The sequence below is a fragment of the Bombus pyrosoma genome, linkage group LG3 (assembly GCF_014825855.1).
Source record: "Bombus pyrosoma isolate SC7728 linkage group LG3, ASM1482585v1, whole genome shotgun sequence".
NCBI lineage: Eukaryota > Metazoa > Arthropoda > Insecta > Hymenoptera > Apidae > Bombus > Bombus pyrosoma.
The window spans coordinates 387,832-415,331 of record NC_057772.1 but is presented as its reverse complement, the minus strand read 5'-3'; the positions used below and the strand labels follow the sequence as shown (position 1 = coordinate 415,331).

The 27,500-nt window shown below is 43.2% G+C and overlaps 1 protein-coding gene across 1 annotated transcript in view; it reads left to right on the top strand.

Moving 5' to 3' along the window:
- Positions 1–27,500, top strand: part of LOC122578019 (neurogenic locus Notch protein) — a 181,962-nt gene that overhangs the window by 15,110 nt on the left and 139,352 nt on the right. Inside the window, exon 2 of the mRNA XM_043749856.1 lies at positions 16,057–16,135. Within this exon, the coding sequence (XP_043605791.1) occupies positions 16,057–16,135 (79 nt within the window). The remainder of the gene's footprint in view (positions 1–16,056; positions 16,136–27,500) is intronic.

Here is a 27,500-nt window from a genome sequence, read left to right as displayed (position 1 = left end):
GCAGCCGAAATCTATCGTCAGCAGCTGACGTGCTTGTTTCGTTTGAAGCTTCGAACTTAATCTGATCTTGTTATTACTGCGCGTACCTATCTTAACCTCCTTCGATTTTGACGAGAATACAAAACCATGTTATTATAAATGCTATATGTATAATTATTCGATATAAATAAGAGACATTGGTTGAGAAACACTGGTAAGCGTTGGTATTTAATAGGTAGGGCGGTATGAGGGCTGTTACGCAGGCAGGCTCCCCTAGTTTCCGGTGTCAGCGATGCACTCTAGCCTTCGTGCTGCGGTTCCTTTCTAGCCTCAACGCACGTATTTCAATCACACGCGAGGTCTTCGTCTGCATCCATTTGACCATTTGCTCTCTTCCGTATAGTCGAAAGATAATATTCTTTCCTGCCGTCATCCGGTAACCCTTACGTACGTGTGCATACATCGCCTTTTGTATTTAAGCGTGCATTCGTATTTGATGCATTCGGGCTTCCTAAGAAATTTCTTATTAAGGGCTAGGACGTAGGCGAGATTCGTCGGCGACTTTGCTAAATCAACTAAGGATTACCAGTGTTATCCGTCCGATTAACTTCTGACAGCAATTTGTCTTTTGAGCGTATTATTATCCTCGTATATTATTTGACGGTATCTATCTTTATAAGGATCGTTGAGTAAATAAAAGGGATTAGTTTCTGAACGAGGATCTGGAAAAATTCATGAACTCGATTCGAGTGTGGGAGGACGAGAATTACGGCGAGCAACGAGAAGCATCTCCACGTGGAGGACAGTAGCAGATAGGAGCTTAAGGAGATAAGATTCACGAAGATGAAACCGGATAACCTACCTTCCCTTTTTACAAAGTTCCTCTCACCAACAGAGCAAACCAATTTCAAGCCAAGGGTCCACCCATTGTACTGCAGGGCATATCCTGCTTGAGATACATTACCTGACGCGTATAGTCTTGCTACGCTACGACGAGGTTAGAGCGCAAAAGAGCAGACACTTGGAATTGCGTTTGTTTAGCATCAGAGGAGGACTACTTCTTACGTTGGATATTTTTCCATATATCCTTGGCTTCGATATCTTTGCTCCGACGATGCTCCGATTAACAAAATTTATGTGCAATCTCGTGCCTAGCTTTATCGCTGAAACGTACGATCTTTAATTCCAGGGGAAGAGAACACGTTCTCGGTCGCGTTGCTTTGGAAATGAGGCGCATGCTATTGTTGCGCGCGTAATCTCTCGACATAGTCCAAGTTGAGGTTACGCTTGCATAATAGCACGTCGGTAGATCGTTACGAACGAAATGGCCGGAGCCGTGTCATCCTCTCTACGGTTCATGTCACTTCGCTACGTGACCGGAATTCCAAGCAGCTCGACGATGCTCGATGAACGGCGTCCAGTACAGCGTATCGAGTTCTATCAGTCGTTTCAAAAACCGTAAACTTCCTTTTTCTGTTGATCGCGATGCGGATTCCTTTCCGGGTCATGAGGGGTTAACTCGATGAGTAAAAACCCTTCGCTCGTAGGTTTCATATGATTTATCGCGCGATTCGACAAAATATTATTATCAATAACACCTTTTACCATACTTTCGCTATTTCGTCGAGCGTGTTTTCTTTTCCTCTTTTCTTTTCTTTTCTTTTCTTTTTTTTTTTTTTTGTTCTTTTTCGTTTTCAGTTGTTACATTCTTTAGAGATACGATATTGTTATATAGAATGCATTTGACATGGAAAAGAAACAAACTTGTGTGTCTCAGCATCGCGTAACTGTACTTTCACTCTACAAATTTTCCAAGATATTGTACACACTTTTAACGCTCCATCGATTCCGAATTGCCAATAGCGTTTGTTCTTGTGTACTGCAATCTGTAAGTATCCAGCGTTTATTATTAGACATTATCGTTAGACAGAAGATTTAGTGAAAATTCATATAAATAATGATTAAGATTAAGAAATGCATCGTTTTTTAATTACGTACCTAATGTACATTATCAACGAACGATCGTTGTTAGATAAAGATTACGCTATTTTTAAGTTTATGTAAATTACTCATAACAACACCTACTTTTGCAACATTTGCGCTTAAATTATCTAATTGCCACGCGTTTTGTCAATTGAGTTTCCAATAAGGTACATTAAAGTACGGATAGTCTGAAAGCCACGAACTTTTTTGCGCATCCTCTTGCAACAACATTGGATTTGCGACAACGTTGCTTTGAGAAACCGTTAAATATTCTTTTTCTGGCCAATTCGACGTCATTCGCACACTTGCTTCGATGTTATTAATTCAATAACACGAGAAAAGATTACATAGGTGATAATTTTCAATTTGAATGAACGCAATATCAGGACTCTGGCAGGCGGAAGCACGGTATCATAGAAATGAAATCGTAGCCGGTAAGCGATATTTCGTTTTGCGTGTTCCAAGTCGGAGATTTTTCAGAAAACTAGTTTCTTTTATCCATCTTAACGCGAACAAAAATTATTTACCGACAGTTGTGCTCTGCGATGTAATTCTGAAAGACATTAGTCGAAGGAATCTTGGTTTTGCGCAATTAGCGATTGTAAAACATTCGCCGGAGTGCGGTCGAACAAAAACGACATAGCAGAGAGCAATAATTTTTTAACGCGCGCCGATTACTTTACCTTCTGGATGTATCGGAACGACCTCTTTTCTTGGTGATTTGAATGCCGGCACGTACCATACTTTCTGCCGCCGCGCCCGCGCTGTAACAAGAGTAAAGCGTAATCCGTTGCCACGCGCAATCCCTTATAATCACGCGATACAAAAGTTTATCGTTATTTGTTAACGTTGCAAATAATTTAGAAAGTAGGATTTATCGAATCCAAGAAATTGCTTTACAATATTACGATCGTAATAGTACCGCGAGCTTGACCGTTACTATGTGACACAATTAGATATTCGTAGTACTTTGCGTTAAAAGCACAACTTAGAATTAGATCTTTGCTTGTTTTTGTATCCTGGTCTATCACGATTATGTGCAAGAGAAACTGTCTCGTGCTTTTTTCCCAAGAAATCAGATATCGATTTTCGATTTCTATTAAATCAAGGGTATTGGTCTTTAAATAGATAGAATTTTGAACTCTATACCATTGCGTTACATGCTATATATATTTTATGTAAAACGAGGTTAAAAATAAATTCTGATATCTTGAAATGCGATCGGAAGAGGTCAATGTTATTGACACAGTTAGTACCCGGTTTAACTCCCCTCCCCGCGTCCCGTATTGTAGCGGCAAAGTGGTGGTGTTTGGAAAAGGACTCCGACCATCGGCAGATGTTCCATTCACCCTGCCGGGATGTCGCCCGCTACGTAGGGATATACAAACTTACGACTACATACTTACATACGGTATCGTCACATACGAAGCAATCGATAGTATCGAAGAGAGCAGCTGCGTTTTTCTCTCGATCATCCTCCAAGAAGCTTCCTTCCCTTTTATAAGATTCACTGAAATTTTTCTCCGATAGTTGCTTGAAAGAAACAACAAAGCCTCACTGGCTTTCCCTCTTTCGTGTTAGGATGGGCTTATATGTACAAGTAATAGGTACATACGACTCGCGTGCGTACACTTTTTCTCGCGCAACTTGTACTATTTGAAAATTTTCTTATAAAAAGTCGAAATAAATTGTTTCACGTTATTTTGATACGTTTTCACGCGTGAACATTATCGCGGTATTGAAATTTTGAAAATTCACAATCTTCTTGTTTCAACGAACGAAAGGGCTGGATACTTTGGGAAAACTTGCATAGGATTTGACATTCAAATGATAGTTGACGAACATACTAATAACGAAACGTTGTAAATTATTATTAAAGGCTCGTGCGTGAATTTCTTCCGAAAGAATCGCATTACGGAACAGGATCGTAGATCTCTGTATCAGAAACCGCTAAAAGCGACACGAACGACTAACGAACGGTCATAAATTGCGCAATAGAAACAGGGTACGAGCCACTTAGGCGAATATCTGTAATGCCCATTACAATACAATGGGTTCCAGGTCTGCTATATTTTTTCCTTTTTCTCTGGTTGGATCCACTCTATTGCCAAAAACAATGGCGACCGGCGCTTCTTCGTCTTGCCAACGGTCTTGCAACGCGTGTCGTTGGATCGTTTGGGTGTTCGGGCTGCCGAAACGGGACCCAGAGGGCCCTAAGGCTACAACGAGGCGAGTCAAAATAAAAGCCAGATATACGGCCTCGTGACTCTGGTCCCGCATACCTGATCCGTGAAGGTAGTTTTCGAGGTACCACGACATTCTCTTTCAGCGAGGGTCAACTTCCCGGCTTTTTTAACGCCTGAATTCTCGACAATGAAAATTGTATATCTCCAATTTACGAGCACTGTTTCGCTTGATCGTTTCTCATTATATCGGTACGGTGTTAAGGTACCCGTATGTTAAGGTTACGTGTATACACGCCAGCATAATGGAATTATTTGGTCAGTTAGTCGAACGTAACAGTTATATTTCTTTCCATCCAATAACGATCTGGATGATTCCTTGTTGAATATCCTTTTTAAATTTCCGTAACCGGCAATTTCGTAGCGTATATCACGTAAATTTGATCTAAACTGCTACCGTAATTACACCAAACGTCCGTCTCAGTCTTGTATACCACGCGTTCGACTTTTTCTCCTCTTTTTCGAATTTCTGCGTGCGTTCAACGGCGATGTTTGTAGAGGGCGACGAGATAGAACAAGCGGTCGACAATGGCGCATGAAAAGTGACAAAAGGTTCGCCGTGGCCAGGTATAGAAGAATATCGAGGACACGTCAACGCGAGTTGCAACGAAGCTGCCAGCAACGCGTATTTATCATCCCGAAGACTGCCTTCTCGAAGGCTCGTAAAATATTTACCGATAATATCTATGCACTTGATCTACTTGAACATTTTAATCGCTTGAATCGTATACTTGTTGAATTACATTTCAAAATTCTTAAGCGACGCATATCCTGCAACATTGCGATAACTAACATTTACTTAATATCCTATAACTATCGCGAGCAGAATCGTCATTCTCTATTCCGTGAGGTTAGATCGTTTGTTAAACGAACGTAAACGACATTTAGTCACGTACGTGTCATTACGCGTCGCATAATGTACTCGCGTTACACACGATGGACAAAATCGTTTTCGATGAATGGTACTTTGGAAACTACAGTGACGTTCACAAAGGGCAACGTTATGAACGCGCGCGGATCTTGTGATTTCTCGACGGATAGGAGAAAAATCGTATCCAGGTTATGCCAATCTTACATTCGCACATGACACTACGGCCAGCAAACCTCACCGCCCATTTATTATACCCTTTCTGGAACGACAAAGATCGTTTGATGACAAAACGAACGTTATACTCCAAACTTGGAATTTCAGAATAATGTAACGCAACTATCGTTAACCTTTAAAATTAAGATATAAGCATAAGCGGAGGATATAAGCAGAGTTTTGTTGCTTTTCAAAAGCCTGGTGTCATTATGTATGTAAAATTTATTTATAAACATCATTCGATATTGTCTAAAAAGCGAAGGACACGATTATGTTAACTAAAGGGTATTTTAAGTGCAGTTCGCTGCAATTGTAGCTCAGTTACAAATCGTTATAAATATCGTCAAGTATCCGCGGCAATAAAGTTATTTAATGAGGCAATAAGTGGACACCACTTGTAAACGATAACAGAAAGTTTGCCCCGACGTGTTTCTGCGAGTAATCAATTTTATGGACACGAATCTGTTCTTGCTCGGTACTTCATTTATCATTTGTCAAAAAAGGGAACCGAAATACGAGAATATAAGGCATCGAAGGACGTACGAGTCTGCGTCGATTATTCTACAGCCACTCGAAATGATTATTTTTCTTCTAGTCGTGTTATCCTCTTTGCATATTATAAAAACATAGGGTAGCATCGGTGATTTCGCAGGATCGTTAATAAATTCAGGGAAAAATCTGCCCTGGTTTCCTCGAGTCTGACTTTACCTATATTTACATTGCAAAGATATACCTTCCATGTGATTTCATGGATCAGTCAAGGCCATCTGACAACGAGGTCCCATGCAAGAGGAACAAGGAAGGGTGGCGGTAAGCACGGAGGAATAAAAAGAATAGAATTATCGATGAATTTTACGACTACTCTCGGCAAGGTAAACAGTCCGATGGATTACCTCGGTACTCTTGGTACAGGTACTGCTCGCGGTACGCGTAATCATGGAAAAGATAAATTTATGTGCATGTGCACTGCCGCATACGCGAGTACAAGATGGAATTCTGCCGCGAATTGTGCACGGTTGCAGTGTTTGGCCACTCGAGAAGAAAGCTAGCCCACGTACCACGTGCACTCGTAACTCGTAACCGTGTCTCGAAGACGGCAGAGATGCGTTCATGAACTCGCACGCTCCTGTTGAGCCCCGTAGCGCTTGCTACACGCGTCGTCTCGACACCCGCTCCTGCCGCTTCTCCTTGTACGATTCGTGCTCGATCGGGCTCTTTCCAAGTCGAAAATATCGTAAAAAAAAAAAAAAAAAAATTTCGTATACCGAAAGCGAATTACGTGCGTATCGTTTTGAAACTTTTTCTTGACGTACAGTGGCTACTATAATATTTGGACACTACAGCGTTTTATACAACCAACGACAAGCAACGTTTGAAAGGACATAACATCTCTACATTTACAGGAAATGGATACTTATACGAATAGACATGAAAATGTTACAGCGATCGATACAGATGCCCTGTCACTTGCTTTCTTTCGCAAAATTATGATCGTCGAAGCCTGTTGAGTTATCTCGAACGTTTCGTAAAAAGCGTCGTGCACGTTCGCGCGGTATTCGACCGAAGAGACAACATTTTCTAAGCAGTTGTCGAATCGTCGCGTCGATGGTAAGAACGTTGAGCTTAAGGTAAGAGAACTAAAGGAATCCACGAATTTCACAAACCAGTCTTTCCTATCTAATTTATTCACCGTCGTTTAATCTGATCTTTCTTATTGCGATTTCAAAATTGGCATGCAACGTTCGTCTTATTTGGAATTAACAATGCCATCCATCATACATGGTAATTTTTCTTCTGTAAGTTAGAAATTGCGATACTCGATTACCTTCGGACGGCAACTGTCGTTACTATTTCGCTCAAACGACATTAAGAACGATGGTGTCTGGTCGGATGAGTAATAGCCGAACAAGTAAAAAGCACGGTGGTGCAGTGCACGTGCAATCCTTATTATATCCTTAAAGATAGCATCCTGCAACCGGCACATTTACACCGATATTTATATATACGGCCTACGTGCTACGACACTTATCGTGCACCGATGACTGTTGAGCTCCCCGTTCAGAACTTTCATTCATCGTTCAGAACTGTGATACACACGTCTGTCTCTTCCCTTTCGTATTTACGCATTGTACGCGATACGTCGCTTCGCTACTCGACGTAACATCAGGTAACATCAGGTCATTCGGATTTCGTGTTTAATTTCGATCCGTGCAAAAATGTTAAATGTATACGTTGCTACTGCTTTTGTTTTCCTCTCTCTCTCTCTCTCTCTCTCTCTCTCTCTCTCTCTCTCTCTCTCTCTCTCGATAATATTTTTATATATTCTTCGATCTAATTTATAGGATCCGAGTTACGGTCCGATAGAATTGCGTGAAAGGTCGACGCGGGCGAGTTGTCGTCTTTCTGTCTCATCGAAATTCCACGGTGGTCGGGTTTATCCAGCCGAGATTATCCAGCCGGTGCGCTGCGAGTACGACGACAAGGGAGGGTTTGTTGCCGGGCATCGGCTCAGTGGGCGGTATTTCTAGCACAGTGACTCGTGCGTTTCTGTAGCCGAGCGTCCTTCTCCGCGATTCTTCTCCGCGATTCTTCTCCGCATACATGGAGTAGTATAATGGAGTAGCTACGACGTATATCGTACATAAATGTGTGTGTGTGTATCTACATAAATACACACACAACTGCTCGAAAAAAAACGTACACACGTAGATGCGCACGTATATACGCGCACGACTATGCACGCGCGCCGTGACAGGACCTGAATTCGCGTAATTGTGATTAATGGAGCCGCTAATGCAAGATAGCCGGCTCGAATCGTGTCGGTCGGACGACGTCGAACGATTTCCAAGTCGAGTCAACGTGATTCCGAAATAATCGCACGGAAGCGATAAAGAGGTGAGAGGCTCGTCGGCGTGACGTTCGAGGAAAAGGATTAGACGCGTTATTACGGGATAGTCGATAGACCCCGTTCGATAGGGTGTACGATCTGTTATACGCCCAAAAGGCTTACAGGGCTAAATCGTACGTGCGATGGAAGAGCGATGCTCGAAAAAAAATTCACTCCCAGATCGCGATCACTTTTCGTTGTATCGCGTCTCGACGACCTTTCCACGCTTCTCGATCGCGCTGTCAAGACGAGAGTGGAGAGAGCTGGTCGAAAAGATCGCCTCCCACACGCCATCGAACGAAATTTACGCGTCTACCGAACTACGAACGCAACGCCGCGCGCCTCGACCGATTGACGCGTCAGATAACTGTGAAAGACGATTTGTTTTCCTATCGGTGGCACGGCAAAAGCCACGTGGTAGGCGTTTGAATCGTCGCGCTGCGTTTTAACATCCATTTTTTACGCGACATTTTCTACTTGGGTAGAACGTACGTAGCCGATTTAGAGTCGTCCAGTTTGTCTGGATTTTTTTCTTCCAAAGTCTATACTTTCAATACTTTTATACAATACAATTTGCAATACTTTGGTTGAAATGTCCTTCGGGTCGGTACCCTTTTCTCACGAGGAGGTATCCGATGTGGCACTATGTGGGACTACGTATATGGTGAGCGTGATACGTTGAAGCTTAGGCACGTTCTCAGCGAATAAAGCAAACGGCTCTCAGAGAATAAACGAGTGAGTAAAATTCACGAGTGAAGCACGTAATCTTCGGTATTCTGCGTTTGTACGCAAAGGGTGAGCGAAGCAATCGCAAACGCAACGGCAAGACACACGGTGCTCGTTTGCATCGCAATGGGGACACTTCCGCATGAAGCGATTATCGTTCGGTTAAATTACTGTTGTTGGTCTACGATCGCGCGTCTTCCGAATCATGCTGTAACAGGATATCGTCGTGTAGCTGAACCGGTCGCGCGATCTACAAAGTCTGCGACTAAAAAATTTCCAGTTCGAATTTAGTTCTATGGGCGAGGATAACGAACGAGTTCGATCAGCCGTGTCCGATGGAAACGCGGCAGAGTGAAGAGAAGAGGTAACACGGGTATTGACTTTTTACTCGGTTTCCGTTGGTAGTAACGATTATCAACGATTCATGGCCGCGGTAATTGATCGTACATAGTAATATTTTGATCAGTGCGAAATCGTCACCGTGAAACGCACATTATCAGGAAGCTAATACCGGATTAGGCGGAAAGTAGCTTAGCTTTCTCTTAATGCCGAAGCACGAGCGAAGCAACGATTCACGGTTACACACGATGGTGCGCTTGTAGCCGCGTCTTAGTGCTCTGATTTCTTAGAAGCGATACCCGGGGTCGGCAGTGAGCCTTAATGGGTTATCATCTATCACGTTCCATATTTTGCGTTATACCGCTTAGCAAGGTTAGTCGACCGACCGATCGTCGTTAATTTATCGGAGGAGAAGTAACGAAGCACCTGTGCGTACACACAGCTTAAACGTGCCTTCGCTCTTAAAGGATAGTTATCGTTGCACCGTGGATGTTTCAATTTTTCATCCATCGATGATGTTTTCTCGCAACGCGAAAGTATCGCGTTATTTTCAGTTACCGCAACAAGATCAGGATACTGCGCGATACACACGCACATATATATATATATATATATATATATAATTTAAAAGAAATTGTCACGATGATAGATTCGCGCGTAATGAAATAACGAGATTTTCGACTCGCTGTATTTCGTTTGATTTACGACCGTTATACGACTAGGATACTAGCTATTAATTTAACATTGAATAATTTCACTGGGAAGAAAAAAGGAAAAGAACGCGTGTTCTTCTGTATGACGCGGTAATGTTTGTAAACGATAATGCGAATTGCTCGTCTTGACTCATCTAGACGCGGTATCGAGCTGATTAAACGTGGAACAATTTGCCAGAATTACCGGATAACGGATCGATGATTTATCATCGTCTTGCGTTTGTATCGTATCGCCGATATTTTCAACGATCCTTCGTGCCAATCAAACTATCGTAAATCAATCAACGTTACTTTAAACTATAGACTAGTTTACGTTTCATTGGTCCTTTGTTAAACTGCTTACACCCGGGGTAAATGCCGGGGTAAATTAAGAGGTACTCGAGATATATAAAATTTACGACTAATGAATTGCGAGATAAAAAAAATGTATCAATTTCGATAGCTGTCCGCTTACTATACGCGTTAGGTTTGCAAACGGTGAATAAAATTTCTGTAGGTCGTTGAAGCACACCGTATGTGAATAGCCTTGGCGGATTTTCTTGTCAGGCTCGTTCATTCATGCAGCCTACGGTGAATCAACCGGGTTGAATAGTATCGATGACGCAAAGGTTCAAATGTTCGTTCATTGCAAGGCGAATCTCGCATTCACCGAGGAATGCAAGGTGTTCTTCGTTCAGCTGGTTACGAGAACTAGTCTGAGAAACTTTTCTCTTTTCGCATCGCGTGCCTGTTCCGGGAACGCTTACCAATTGCGATACCGAGCGACATCGTCGCGTCGCCTCGCGTCGGCGTAAATTTCTGATCCTTGTTTAGCAACACTAAATCCTAGAATGTTCGCTATTGGCTCATGTTTAACATTTCAAAGGCGCTATACCGTTTCGTAACTCGATGTTTCCTCAGTCGTGTACGGTTCTACGAAATAAAATTGTTAATATATTACGTCAAACTTGGAAACCTATATGCGACGCTGTCTGTATATATGATGTATATATCTGTTAAATTTATGTATCCTATCTGTTAAATTTATTGGAAAATTCAAACGAATTTTACCTTATTTCAATAAGGCACGAATACGATGCGAATATGCTCGATATTGGAAATTCTAAAGCGACGGCCTCCTCGAGCGTCGTTGTTGAGTTACGAGTAGTCGAAGCGAATCTTCCACGTGTTAATAAGCAGGGTTGGATGGTACGTGGTATCATCTCGCACCTGAACAATTCTTTCGCAACCAAGGGTCGTTCATACTGCTGCGCTACGCTGTGCTACGCTGTGCTGCGCTGTGCTGCGCTGCGCTGCGCTGCCCTGTGAAACTGACACGAGGAGGGCAAATCTGTGTAAATCAAGCCGGTATCGTATAATCGTATCGTACCGCTGCGCTGTTCCGATATGCGCGCACGTTGCAACCGATTACGTAATTCGCGAGGTCGTGACTCCCACTACCCACCTCCATTAATGTATACACTATACGCTATACACTCTACTAGATGTACGTATACCAACGTACCGCAAATATGTGCATAAATTTCAATTGAATTTGTGAAAGGATCGGACGATGCTGGTCTTGATATAAAATTCACGCTTTAATCATTTCCAAATGAAGACGCAATACGAACTAAGAACTGTTTTTATTCCATTTTATCAGAATAATTTTACTCTTGGATAGTCACGTAAAATTGTTACTGCCGTCGTTGCGCAACTATCGACGGGCGATATCGCAAGGGCCAAGTTATTTAAAAACAAGTTAGTCGCTACAGATATCGTAGTACAAATGTATATAATTGCTTTCATTCACAGTCATTTTTTAGTTATAGTTTCTACACGTATAGTCGTTACTACTCGCATACGTTATGTACACAATTACTATGAACATATATCTACGATATAACAGATTTATGTCATATTTTAAAATCAGTTTGCAGTATTTTCTAATACAGCGATATCCGAATAATTATTGTTCGGTAGTAAACTGAGAGCGATCTTAACTTTAGTTCCTAGAATAGCATTAAGAGCATGCCCGCTTCGCTTCTGATTTATACGTAGGTGGTTGGAGTGGAGTTCGCGAATCTCGCAAGACTTGTCGCGGCGAGTAGCGCGGAATCCTCGCCCACGCTGATTGGGAGTACATCCCTCTTTGTCCAAGTTCCTCCTCCAAGAGGAAATAGAATACACACGTCTTGTACGAAGAACGAGAAAGAGAAAAATATATTCTTCCCTTTGCTCTTCTTCGAGAGGACTCGAGATAACGTACGCTTCGGCGGCATTGACATCGGCCGTTACCGCCGATGTAACGCACACGAGATTCGATTCTAAATTTCAATTAGCTTCATCCCATTGACGAAGAATATTTCTCGGAACGTTACCTGGAAAACCTAATGCGATAAGAACGTTCACGCTTGGAGATTCATAATCAATAACAGATATCACTTCCGTCTGTCACTTTCAAACGATTCGTGCTAAATTTTACAGATTAATCTACATTAATTCGTTTCTAGTCTCCTTAGCAATAAACACGTCTATATCGATAAATTAAAGTTTCCCCATTTTCATTTCGAATCAAACATCCAAAAGACGTTCATCGACCCTGCATCAAATTCAACTCCTGCACCGAGAATAAAAAATACTCTACCACACATACTTACGACTCACGGGATAGTCCAATATACGATGTGTTACATTTAGACATATATTGCGAATTCTTTGCCGGAATATTAAAGTTGCCAAGGAGATCGCTACCGTGGAACTCTATCGTCGTCTATACGTTTGTCCTCTTTTTGCTTTCACGACAATTTGCACGGAGGTTTCATTATTAGCACGGGCGCGAATTAATTTCGCGGACAAGCAGGAAGGAAGGCGTAATTCAACAGTGGCTTTCTACTGGCGATGCAATTTACTCTGAAATTGAAATAATTAAAGCCATTTTTTCCCCCTCGAGCAGTGCAGATCATTGTGCGAGTGTATTTTCAGTCAGAAGAGGAAACGCTTGACTAGTTACGACATCCTAACGACTGAATTTTCGCTTGTTCGCGCTTGTTTCGAGTGAGATTCGGTTGCGTTCGTTGTCGAAATTTCAAGCTACTTCTCATTTCCTCCTTGTCTCTTACAATTATTTTTTCAACTTACAACTTTTTCATTTTTCTATCCTAATCTCCTTTTTTTTCGCTGCAGCATTTTTTTTTATCGTCTCAACACTAAATATTCTATATAAAATCGTAATATAATTTCATCCATTTGAATTATCTTACGACTGCACAAAATCGATCGTTTCGCTACCTGCGAGGTAAAAATTTATTTCATAGGTTTCCGTTCGCTCGAAAGAACACGAAGCGTCGAATTAACAGTGGTTTGCTGCTAATCAGGCTGTTCGGTGGACGGAAATTCCGAGGAATCATACTAAAGACCTACTATCGTCCTACATAGAAATTACGATGGTGGACCGCGTTAGGAGGAACGTGTGCAGTATACACGCGAGTGCGTCAACGTTAGTAAAACGGAGTCGCGAACCGACAGAGGAAACAGAGGAAACGGAGGATTTGTCACGAAGGCAGTTTGGTTTAACTGATCTCATCCGTCTTGTCGCGGACGTTGCGACGCGACGCTCTGCTACTTGTCTTCGTCGTTGTCACGACGAGAACGGAGTGTCGGTGCTTCATTGTGATTGCGATGACTCGGCTCTACTCTCGACCCTTTTGTCTTTCGCAAAGTGAATTGAATCGTCTCGTCGATCCCAACTGGCCAATGATTCCGCACTTTTAATACCTGAACGTGACTCCTACGAGTTGTTGATCCCAAGTACATTCGTTTCTTCATTTTATTTTTCTAATGCAACAGAATAGAATTACTACATATAATGTAGTCATACGTTGCAAAGGAAATACATACGTATGTAATTCGTTATATTAATAAAAAAAAGAGTATTAAAATATTTGTGCATGAAAATACTTTTTCTTTAAAGTTTAAGCGATACATCTACAGTTCTTTGTTTTATATGGTGCACGGTATAGCATAATAGTTGGAATACCCGGCAGAATCTTGCGAACTCTAAGCGCACGCGTTTTTACCAATGTGACGCGAATGTGTGACGGCACGTGATTGCGCGTGGATCTACCTAACACGAGAAATGTATGCCATTAAGATGACATTTACAAACGTTAGGACGACTTTCTGCGTCCCACGCGATACTATAAACTATGAACAGTCCTCATCGTTATGTCACCTGCATTCTTCTCTTAACATCTTTCTTTTTTTATGCAGATCGATAAAGTCCCGTGTCTACAGCTTTTAGTTCACCAAACTTTACGAAACGTTTTCTTCATTCGTTATTCACGACCAAATTTATGATCTTATTCGTTTAACCTAATCTTTCCGAAATTATACCGATGTTCAAACGTAAAGCATTGAAATTGACACGAATAATATGTGTTTCTAGTTTCTTATGATATTTCTAATCGTAAAATTGTCCGACGTAACGAATCTTAACTATGCTCTAAATTACGTTGTATTACTTTCAGTGCGCGAAAATCACAATGCCATGGTCCGTAATTGAATTGTATCACACCTACAGCCAAACTTTCAATAAGCTAATGTTTAAAACATTAAGTAAGTTAGCCAAGTAAAAGACTAGCTAGATTATAAGCTAGAAGAGAGATGTTGCGTTATATCGTGTAAGATTGTAACACGAAAGGTCATGTAGAACGTAGGCAAAGGGAATCCCATAGGGCTTCGTAGTTGGCTGATAAAACATAAGCCCATCAACTTGGTTACCTTCCTCCCTTTCTTTCTACATATGTTAAGCAGTTATTTATTTGCTACGTTAGCATAGCTGTGCTTGTGTGTGCATTAGCCGGTCCCGTGTAAGTAAGTACTTTATGCGGGGCACGTTAATCGACTTTTAAACACACGTTTTCTGAACGCGTGATTTAGCACGAACGTTATTCGAGATTCGACATTAATGGTTCCAACGAAAAGGAATATATTAAAGCTAAGATATACAAATGCATGCAGGGGTAGAATATCGCGCAGCTCCTTGCACAACAAGCAAGCAACCCGCTAGGTGCTTAACTATGCTAACACGAGCAGAGTAATTGTATCGGTTCTTCTATTCTTACTTTTTACCTTTTTTTCTTTTTTCTTTTTTTTTTTTTTTTTTTTTTTTTTTTTTTTTTTTTTTTTTTTTTTTTTTTTTTGTTACATACTTTTCATACGTTGTATTTATATTATATATTTCAACGATTCTTTATAACGCGCTATTTCTTTCCTCTGTCCGAAAATTCCGATTACTCCAACTAAAAATGATAATTCATCTTTCGACAGAAATAAGAAACGATTATCTTTGTCTAGTCTAGTCTTGCAAAATGTACGTATTTACGTTTCGCAATAAAATAATACAACCTGAAAGGAAGATGTAAAAATGGAATTTGCTGGCATATCAATGAAACGAAATGGATTTTTTTCAATTCCGTTATACTCGTATTAGGAAAGTTCTCTTGTTTAATCTCTGTCCGATTCTCCGTCGTGCACGTGCAACAGTTTGACTCGTGTGAAATTATTCGAGGCAATGGCTGAGCAGGATGCGCGCGGGTAATTTCGCCGATCCCTTTTCTCTAGTTCGGTCGCGTTTACACCCGAACTGGTAAGGATCTCTGATGTTTTCGCTCCCTTAAAGGTACCTTCTCTTTCGCTCCCTCGTCCTATCCTTATCTCGCTGTATTCTTCAAGAAGGGATACACGAAAGTTCACTTTGTACGGCGTGTCAAAGGTTCCCTCGAGGATCCACAGTAACCATTGCCGCCTTCTGCGTTCTCCAACTGGCCTTTAATTACTTACACTTACACCCACACGATAAGCGAACTTGAAGCGTTCGCACCAGAAGGGAAATCGTAGATCTTCGACGAGCATTTTACCCTTTCGCATAGATTTACATAGATCTTCCTCCCTCTCGCAAGGTGAATCGAAAAAAACACACGTTACACCTAACCAAATTTACTCGAGAAGAAATATTTTTGTACCTCCCTGCCTACCCTATTCGAAGAGTTGAGATTGTTTCTCAACGATCGAAACGTCTTACCATTTACAAATAATTACACGCTTTTCCTACTATTTCAGGTTTCGTGTCGTGTTCGCCGAGCCCCTGCAAAAACGAAGGAGTTTGCGTATCATCACCACGCGGCGAGTCGCATTGCAAGTAAGTGCACATATTCCATCATTCTCATTATCGTAATATACGAATCGAACGGTTTTGTCGTTTGATGCGCGTGTGAAGGAATGATGCGCGAGACGACCGGGTTCGGTTGGTCCGCGATTGACGAACCAAGTCGTTATTCGATGATCGATTCGATCGATGATCAAACAAAGAAGGAATAAGAGGGGGCGTCTGGAGGGAGCGTAAGATAGAGAAGGCGAAGTCGAGAGAACCGGACGTTTCTCCGCCTCCCACGCGCGATGGCAATACGAGGAGAAGAGAAGCGCTTTAAGAAAGATAAGGCAAGAAAACGATACAGACGTGTTTGCAATTTTCTATTTAATATACTACATTTCTTTTATTTCTTTCGCTATTTCGAGTTACGACAGTATTTATGTTTGTAAATTTTTGTCTGTACGATATTTGTAAAATCTTAAATGTAAAAATCTTAAACCTAATGATCGCATTCACGTATGTAATAAACGTAGAACGTATACACTTTATAATAGTTGCTCGATCAGTATTCCTTTTGCCTTTCATTATTCTTTTGAGAAAACGATGTATCTCTGCTCGCGTTTAACCGTGCTATTCGATCGCGTAATATGACGCTTCGTCTTGCATCGACAGCACGTAATATCGAGAGAATAGCAGCAGACGGAACGAGAGAGATGGGTCGGGGTTCGGTAATAGCGTCCAGTAATAGTCGTCAGTCGTGACCCGGCAACACATGTAAATTACCTTTATCAAACTTTCGTAGATTCCATTTTTGTATCGGTCAGTTCGATGCCTCTGTTGCTTCAACGTGTAGTTGTCCTATCGTACCATTCGCGATTATGCGAATGAGAGCAGTTTAAAGGAATTGGGAGTATATCGGGCGAAATGCACGATCTTTACGTTCAAAGAAATACACAGAAATTTTGTTACCCTTCACGATTATGTGGAAACATATCGCTTTTGTTTTCGAAACATCTCATCGTACACGATACAGGTACTACAAATCTTATCATTTTGTTACATTTCATTTCGCTAACAAAAACATTTAATTGCCAAATATAATTGGTCTGTTCGTAATTGCTCTGCTTAGCGTTCATCTAAGGGCGGTATTTGTGCGAATTCGGTATTTCATTGTGAATTTGTCACATTTGTATAACTCAAGCGTGTATTCAAGAAAATTCTGTTTTTAATTATAGATAATCAATGCTTATAAATTCTCAGCACTACCACCTACTCCATATTATATTACCACAGAATATATGGAAATAGTTGTCGGCCACATGCCGTATTCTATTATCAAGTACATAATTTCAATTCTCTCACTTTCCGGAGCCCTAGCATAAAACGGCCATGATCCGATACAATGACAAATTTAGCTAGTGTCACTTGACAATACGCCGAATTAAGATTGCCGCTAACGAATGCAGGATTCTGTACAATGGAGCAAAAACCATCCCTCGAGCGATCACATTCGCACACACACACGTACATCCGTGTCCATATGTTCGGTGTATCCAGAAATTCACACGTGTCTCTGCACGAACCAGTCGCACGCGTATATCTACTTGCGCATAGAATATTCACTCGTATAGTTACATGTTTACGTGGATGAACTTACACGTGCGCTTAAATGTATCGTTTGGAGAGAGGACACGTGTGTCGGCACGCGACCCCTATTGATTTCCCATTGCAAGTGAGCATCTCCTGATACATGTACATGGAAAGGGGTACGTTTACGCGGAACAATAATATTGTTTTCCCACTTCGGTATTTTGCTTGCGTTTCCCTTGATATCGATCGGAATGGCACTTTGTCTTTCATCTTCAGAACTAGGCAGATTATACACCTTCTACGTGCTACTATACGAAATGAAACGAATGTCACGATCCTTCTCGTGGGTGCCTCCGTTTGTACATGCAACAGCATCCAGCGCTCGGGCACACTGCGAATCGACGAGTACCATTAGCAGCGATCATTGGCTGAAAATGTTGTCTCCATCGAGTCGTCTCTCTCGACACGTTGTCTCTCGAACGATGTACACCAGGCTGTAGATAGACGGCGTGTATGGTAAATATATTTTCTAGCGACGTTTAATATCGCCATATAAAAGTTTGATCAATCCTACGTGATATTGTATAAAATAAACAGATAAATCTCGTAATGGAAGCTTGAAAGCTTTGTTCGACGAAACGAACGGAGCCCGAGGAGACACGACACGATCGACAGACGAGATGACGAAGGTTAGGGCGCGCTGTCAAAATACCCGTCCCTTACCTTGGCGAGTAGGTATCCTGCGGAGGAGACTGCGCCATACACTCAAAGGCATTTCGTTTTCTTGGACCGTGCGTGTACAGGTGCACACACTCGAACTACACGTCGGACGACAAAGGACGCGTGTGGACGTACAATTTACTCGCGGTCATGCTGATACACGACGCCCTATCACTAACGTTCATCGGATATTGTACAGCCATCGACTTTTTCCACTTTTACGTCTCGGAGGTCGGTACGCATTAACGAAGAAACGATGCACATCGAGAGTCTAATTTATTTTCCAATTATCCCGGCTTGCACGACCATTTTCGACGTGTCCTCGCTTCTTCGCTGTTAAACGAATCTAAAGTTGAACGATCGGAAGAAAGCAGCAGCTGTGCATGTCGCAGTCGGATCGATCTTGTATCGACGCGAACCTTCGTACATACGTTTGCGTCTATTTCGCGAGCGACGTCCTCTCTCTATTTGCATTACCGATCACCCAGATATTGAGCACCTCTGAACGAATAACTCGATGCCCGCGGGGCCTTGGATCGGGCGCGTTCGGCTGCGATCGAGGGTCCTCGTAGAGATGCCAGCAGCGAGACACAGAGGGGACGAATTGGGCCCAGGAGCGAGAGAATGCAGGCTATACGCGTGGAAAGACGAAGGGAATCAGGCTACGTAAGAGAGAAAGCAATAGAGAAGGAACGCGAACGCGGAGAAGGGTTGGGCGAATGCTACATGGAACGAAAGAGAGAGAGGGGACACTCTGTTCCCACGCCCGCCGCGCATGCGCCGAGCATCCTGGCCCCTCGTGGGCCCCCTCGGCTCCCTCCGCAAGTAATCGGTTCTCTTGCACTTCCATTCCTCTCTCTTACCACCGCACCGGATCGAACGTATGCTGCTCTCTTCGTTCTTCTGCGGCCTCTCGTACCTCCTTCTCCCGCATTGATCATCCTCTCTTCCTCCTGCCTATCCTCTCTATCTCTCTCTTGCCCCCGTTCTCCCACTCTCTTTTTCTTCCTAACGTTCTCCGCCTCTCGCTCCTCTCGCTTCAGACATCCGCATACAGATTCAAGTGCGGACGTCTGCTGCTCTTTCTCTCCGCCACGTTCTTCCACCATACATCTCGTCCGCGAACAATATTCGTTTCCACCACTTGTCTCAGCGGCGCGACGCGGTGCGACGTCCAGCTCCCTCCCTCGCCTGCTAACGTTCACCTTCTCCTTCCACTTCTTTCGCCTATCGATACGCTGCTCTAATTATCTCCGACCTGTTTGTCAGCGGACGTCGCCGATCAAAAGTGACATCGGTCTCGATTGAACGCGCCGCGCAGTTCTGTCCTGTGTTGCGCTTTCTTCTTTTCCTTTTCTTGGTTTCCTGGTTTTTTACGATATTTCGCGACACGACCGTCTTTTTCCATTTTCCGTCCCGCAAACGATTACCGATCGAGGATAGAAAGATCGTCACAGCGATCATTTACGTTTAATCTCTACGTTTTATCCAGCTTACGCGTTATATTACGTCACAGGACAAGATACATACAGCAGGACGGTCGTAAATTAGGTAATTTATCGATCGTAAGTCCACTTAAGATTCTTTTAAAATTCTACGCGATAAAAAAGTTACCGAAGGCTAACGATATTTCATCTACGAGCAGAGAAATTTCCTTGTCTGAAAATGAACCTAGTCGATATTTCACTTGCTTACGAGACCAGATTTCTTTTAACGCCTTCCACCTAGCACTCTTAATGACACTCTTAATGTCTTCAACACACATCATCAGCAATACAATATCGAAATATATCCGATCGAAATGGTCGATGGTTGCTGGAATAAGCGTTCCAACGAATATTTGTAGAGGAGACCGCAGAGATCGTGGCCCACGATGGAAGCGAAGGATCCAGAGCCTTTAGGAAGGCAAATTTGAAGGAAACGCAAGATCGCGGCGCAGAATAAGAGAGAGCGGTTCGCGGGATGTTTGCAGAACCTCCAGAGCCCTTCGGAACGTGTTATTTGCGAATACCTACGAGACGGTTTGACTCGTTCTCGTGAGAAGGCGAGTCGTAAGATGCTCTGTCTGTAACTGTTTCCACCTAAGGGTAACAGGAGCCAACAGACAGCACGATAAACTATATAAACTATAAACCGATAGAGCTCTGTTGGTCGCTTGGCCGGCGCATACGCGTGCAATCGCACCAGCCAGGAGGTCTGTTCGTTTTAGCGTAACAAACAACGATCACGGTCCGGATTTGCGCGAGTATTAGTTTCGCAAAAAATACTATTATTTCGCGTTGCCTGGATCGTCTTGATGGTAGAAACGAGTCGGTCGCGTCTCTCGTTCCAAACCTCTGTTTCCTTCGAGATACGTGCCTCGAGCCATTGGAAAATCTTGTCGTTGCCACAGCTGTACATGCTCCAGAAGATTTGTTTATTATTCGCTGTTAGTCAAACTGTGGTGGCACTTGGATGGAGCTGCCTGGCGCGCATGGTGGTTCCAACGTATCTCGTACGCTGCGCCGTACACGTTGCTGCCCCGGTCGTAGAAAAGTTTCCTCCTTGTTAGTGGCTATAGTAGACGTCGATGGCGTTGTCGACGGTGCGCATAACGAAGGTCCAACAAACAGAACCGTTCTGCTGTCGCACCGACGTGCTGATTGCCAGCGCGAATATTGTCGTACAGTAATGGGTCTGTTCGAAGAAACTCATCGACAGCAGGATTGGTAGGCTCTATGGAGGCGGGCGAAAAAATCATTATTTAGCGCCAATTAGAAACGCCACCTTGAACGACTGGCGTGATTCTCCCTTTTGTCCTTTTCATTCTATGAACCGACACGTTGCTTTCTCAAACCTGGCTTTCCTGGACAAATCGAACAACTTTGGTGCGCTTCTCGTTACGTATCTCGTTCGAAGCGTATGTACACGTACGACGTGTTTGTAGAACGCATCTCGAGGATTGCTGTTTAAATTAATAAGCCGTTTAAATCTCACAATTTTGAAGCGAACCGATATTTCTTACTGTACCGTACTTACTCGATTTGTAACTTGTCAAAATTCTTGGTAAATGTGCCATTGTGAACGTCGATAGGCATTGAACTTTTAAAATTTCAACGAGTCTTGATAGACCTCGAAACATCAAAAGCTCGTTGGATATTCGATCAAATTTTCCATCGGAGCCTTCCTCGAGGATAGAAAAATCCATAGAATTCCAGTTAAGAGAAGAATTTAAACGATCGCTATCGTTAGAGACTAATTTCGCGTAATTAAAACCCGCAGCTGACCGATTCAGGCGTCCAAAGTACCGTTGTTCGGCGTTCAGCAATGGTTTTTTAACTCGAGCACGATCACTCGGTTAATACGAAAGCATCGCCGCACCAAGATAAATCTCACCCCTCCGTCCCCGAGTATAGTCATACCGTATCAGCTGTCTCTGTTCCTCGTGAGTACTGCGCTACGGTAGCCACGGTCTCGTCTCTCGCCTTTTATAAATCCGCACGCCCTGCACCTCCAAACGTCCGTTAAATCGCTCAAGGTACAAGGTACAAGCGGTCAGTACGTATTTACAAGGTTTTTATCTTAGACCGCGTACCGCCCGTACACACAGGACGGGACACGATACGAACGGTTTTCGAGCGTATACACGTACGCGGTATATAGAAATCGACGTGGCTCGAGGGCGGTGGAAAGAGGGCGAGGGCGAGGGCGAGGGCGAGGGCGAGCGGACTGGCTCAAAGAGCAGCAAGAGAGAAGGATCGGCTCTTAATTACGATCGGTGCGCGCGTGTGCAGCGGACCCGAACGAGAAAAGTATCTAGTGCCTCTCCTTTCTTGCGAGCCACGCGAATTTTATTCCTGTCGTCGTACCGCATACATGCATGGTATTAATGACTCGTGTCGTGGTATACCGATGCGATGTGCTGCTATCTCGCAGGATCGGTTGTTTCGCAGATAGAACCTCGCGATCGAAGATTAAGAAGTTTAAGCACGCGATTTATTACTGGCCGGTATGAACCTGAATGAGTGATTAAGCGACGCGTTAAATAGGATTCCAGCGTGCGGGGTGTTCCTACGTATCGTTTCTAAACGAGAAACTCTAGCGGAGAATTGCGACGACAAGCGTCACTATTATCCTTCTCTGCGTCGCGTCGCGTCGCGTCGCGTCGCTTCGATTTGCTTCATATGGCATTGCGAATAATTCTAATAATAAATTCTTTACCGAATAAACAACAGCAGAGATATTTACCGAGAAAACTGTAAATTACGTAGGTATAGCGACGCGTGGTACACCTCGATGTTCTGGGAAAGTGAAACGGAGCGTACCTGTTGGAAAAAATATCGTTACGTAGCACGCGTTTCATTCTTTTCTATTGTTCATTCATTACTGTTATACGTATCGCGTGAAAAATATTAAAAAGAGAAAGAAAAAGAGAGAAAAAGAAGACGGAAATAAAAGCATCGTATGCGATTTCGACCATAGAACGACCACCGAGTGTACATCGTGCCGAGCGTAATGGATCAAATACGATCAAACGGACGTTTCGTGTTACCGTCTGTTCGCTGTTATTCAAAGTGGTATCGAAGGAGAAGCCGCGAAACGATGTCGTATCGATGAAACGCAACGTTTTCAAAAAGTTTGCGCGCGACAACATCTATAACTACGTATCAGGTTCTGCAGGTGGAAATACGTACGATAGATACCTCGTCTAGTCTTTACGAGTTTTCCAGCGTGTTACTTTCTGAATTAATTATACGCGTTATAGGCTCGTATCTCTATCTCGTTACTCTCTATCTGAAATACGTAAACCAGTTGGGCGAGTCGGTCTAAAGGGGATCAGAGAACGACATCGAAAGCAATCGGTTGGAGGCGACGCTCGACGGGTAATAATTACCGGCGGTCGATAAAGAACGCCGATTTCCTTGGCGAGGATGAGCTCGTGTCGGGCAAACGTACTCTTCCAGTTCCCGCTAATCACCACGTGTTTCCTTCTCGATGCCCCAGTTAGGTAGTCCCAAAGTCCTCGCGATCAGGCCTACAGCCACCTGCGACGTAATTGCAGCCTCCCGTGATACCTTTCTCTCGTTTACTCTTGATCGGCAGCCCTCCTTTTCTCTGTCGGTATAATATCCTGACACGGTTGGCAGCAGGATGGTGTGCCCTCCACCCAGTTGCACGCGTAGACCCAGTAGAATCCGGGCTTGTGACGGTTCGTAGTGGCAAACGCTTCGACAAAGACCCACCGTAGCAGACGAATCACTGGTTTCTGTATACGAAGACGAGGATAGGGCTGCTCATCGAACTACCATCCTTGTAGGTTCTCGAGCATAGTGGTACTTCTTGTCGAGGTTGAGCATGGTGGTTCTTCTCGCATGACACAAGAACAACCGTGTGCCATGGTGGTGTTTAAGAGCGAAGGAACGCTGATTATACGGCACTAACGCCTCCAGCTACGGTCTGCATGTTAAGCGTCCTTTTCCCGCACCTCCCATGATTAGGGGCGATCCCTCGGTACAGTCGTTCTTTCTCCTTCTTTCCCAACCTACGACCCTGATCTTGTATCCTGTTGCTTTTGTCTACCTGATGGCTCCTTTATTCCTCTTACACGGTGACTGGCTATACGTGTCTTTGTTTTTCAACTATATACATCTATATATGTGCGTACTATTTCTTACTTACTGAATTTCAGTAAGTAGGCTCCCATACGCGTCTCCCATAAAGTCTCCGTCTAAGCTCCGTCTAAGCAAATTTGCTTATTTATCGTAAATTTTGGTTTCTTCGCCGTCGTTTCCCTACCATTGTCGTTTCGGTCTTTTAGTTTTACCTCGTATCTTTTAGCCTTCTCTTTCATCCATCTCGCGTTTCTTCAAACGATTAGTATGCTCCGTCCAGGCCGGTCCGAATGTAACTTTCTTCCACTCCGAACAAGTATCGTAGACGAGGGTCCAAGCAGTCCATTTGTTATTCCGCCCCTGGTCGAGACCAGCTTTCCTCCAGCTGCATAGGCTAGAACGCATTACAGGCTTGTCCTCGAACCTTGTTTTTCTTTCTCTTCGTAGCATGAACTTTTTGCGCGGAAAGCATCGGCCGCGTCTAGCATCGGTTCTCGTAATGATATTCATTTGCGGAATATTCGAGAGATATAAATTAGCGTACACGATTCCACGCGTCCTTTTTGTTGCGTATTGTTTTGCTCTACGTGCATTAAATCATTGATAACGAGCAGCAAACCCTTACACCGTATTCGCGAGGTAATTACACAAAGTTATCATTTTCTCGGCCGTAGACATCGTGCTACTATACTATGTATGGAGCGGTTCGTTGCAAATTAATTTCCTCTTGTCCGACAAGTTTGTAACGCGGCAAATGAAACTAGTTCCGATATCGGTTGGCTCGCAAATAAAATTGCACGCTACCGAGGCCGAGCAAATCGAAACAGATAATCCATATCTGCGATCGAATGTTGTAGTACGATCGGACACCCGCGTCCCATTCCAGTTAACAAGCTTACGATATTTGTAATCGATATCGATTCTGTTTCCCCCCCCCCTCCCCTCCTCTCTCTCTCTCTCTCTCTCTCTCCTGAAATACTCTAAACCATCCCCCTAACGAATAACGATCGTTTCTCTTCTTACTATCTGAAAGTTACTGGTTTGCAAAATGGACTGAAAATTAACTCGTCTTATTTTCTATTCCTATAAACGAGTGACCAGCAATTGTATTATTCTTCCCCTACTTCAACGAGAATACCGACTCTGCCGTCTTCTGGTGTCTGCATTTCGATTCCGTTCAACCAAAAAATTGTATCGTTGAACCCACGTTGATGTCCAGTCTCTTCTGCTACGTGAATACGAAAGTAACATACTCTTGTATGTACACGTGTTTGAACACACAAGCGTTCAGGAATGTGTCGGTGCATAGATTCTGAAAGGTATCGGATAGAGTATGCTGGAATCCGTGACGGTATGGTGTAGATCGTTGCGAAAGAACCAGGTTTCCGAGACTGTAGGCGGTGTGCTTGCCTCGGGCTCTGTCTCGCATACCTGAAGAAGAACCTGCGGCCCCGCCGTGTTATTAAAGAACCGGAGAGTCTCCTCTTCTTCCTCCTCTTCTTTCCCCTCTTCTTCTCCTACCGTACTGTTCCGTATCGCCGATGGTCCAAAGCCTGTGTGTTGAGGCGGCGAGCATACAATCCTATATACGTACAATGCGAATCTTATTTTTTACCTCCTCAGTCTCGAATTATCATCTTCTGATTCGTTTCCATAATGACAGTAACGACTGTTTCATCGTACTCTTTGTCCGAAGATCGAATATTTCATAGGATCAACTGGTCTTTAGATTATCTGAATTCTATTCAATGGAACGAAATTTTGATCAGTGCCCGATTGAACGGACTTGTAAACCTTGTAATTGTTACAACTTGCTAAAATATAATGATACGGTAATTGGTCCGTACCGTTCTTGGAAGATGAAACCTCTATCTTCGTCTATTTTCCAACGATAAGGGAAGATGCTTTTGCGTTAAAGAACGAATCGAAGGAAATCCGTAGGTGATAAATGCAACTACCATTTAGTGGTAACATGGAACTACCAGCAAATAAAAACGTAAATTTCGTTTCACGGCGAACGTAACAAAATCGGTACGGTTTTACTTTGTCGAAACAAGATTGTTCGTTGCAATCCTGCTTTTCCTATTACGATCGCATCGAGTTCTCGCAACAGCGAGGTTAGCAACAATCGACATTCGATAATCAGCCGATTCGTGGCAAGATGCAAAAGCGTAAGCGTTCGATCATTCGATTTGCCGTCTCTAGAATCGAGACGTTTTCCGTTTCTGTGGTCACGAGACGATTCCCGGCCATTATCGCGATTAAGCCTCCGGGCTGCTTGGATCGCCCCGTGCCTTCCACTCTCGGCTTACCATCTCCCATATGCCGTGCTGCTGACGATTATGGTAATAATACGTTCGCGAGTATCGCAACTCGAAACAATGATACAGATACGGCCGCGGCTTCTCCGTAGGTGCCCTATGGAATCTACCACCGTTGTCCTTTCATCAAAGAGACCCTGGATCCCGTCTTTTACGACATTTAGTTCGATTGAAACATTTCTTTACGGAATCGATTTAAGAGACTGGACTATTTCAGTAAAGTTAGAAGAGGTTTTGTGTAAGTAGTATTCGTAAAAAAAAAAAAAAAAAAAGGAAAGAAAAAAGAATAAAGAAAAGAAAATAACACGTACGTCGTTTTAGTAATATCGTTTGAAGCGTCTCTCGCTTTACTCTTGCGAACCGATCTTTATCCGAATCTATGGACGAGATATTTCGCGTATCGACGAAAGCGTTAATGCTCTAGGAAACACGTTCCTTCAATCGGGAGCGTGAAATTTCGCTCGAAGAAAGTCCGAAATAAGACTTGAAACGAGCGATAGCGCAAGAGTTTCACACGTTCGTCCATCAACGTTCGATCACGTTTATAGACCAGCCTGGAACTCGTCGTTCGTTAACTACCAGCGTTAATTGATTTCACCGGTATTTAGAATTTCCATCGCGTATTCGTTCGTCGTTTCGAGCTATATAAGGTAGACAAGCGTTTTACGAACGAACACGTGAAAATTCGAGTAACAGAAAAATATTTGCGGCAATGAAGGAGAACGTTCCTCGAACGTTGGATTCCTTCGAATTTTGAATCATTACGCGGATGGCGTGCTATTATAATGCCATGTGATCAGTGGTTGAGTATATACTCGTCGCTATTCATAGGACGAGCACGTTCGATGCTGCAGGTTCGTTAGAGCTATCCACCCTGTTCCGCATAATGACGTAATTAGCGCGAGCCCTTAGTCGAAGGGCTACCAACTCACCCTTCTCACGCTTTCGTAATGGCTCTCGCACGAAGTCACCTGAAAAACTAGCGTCGCGTGCGCCATTAATCCTCATGGCGATTAGAGTATCTATCCAGAAGTATCTGCGCTCAAACCTTTGTTCCTTGTTACGCGCCAGGATATATTAGCTGCCTGCCGTCTACATCGATTTAAAATCAGGCTGCTCTGTAAGACGTTCAAATGGTTTTATTCTACGAAAGAACTTTGGCCACGTTTTTCTTTCGTATGAAATTTCGAA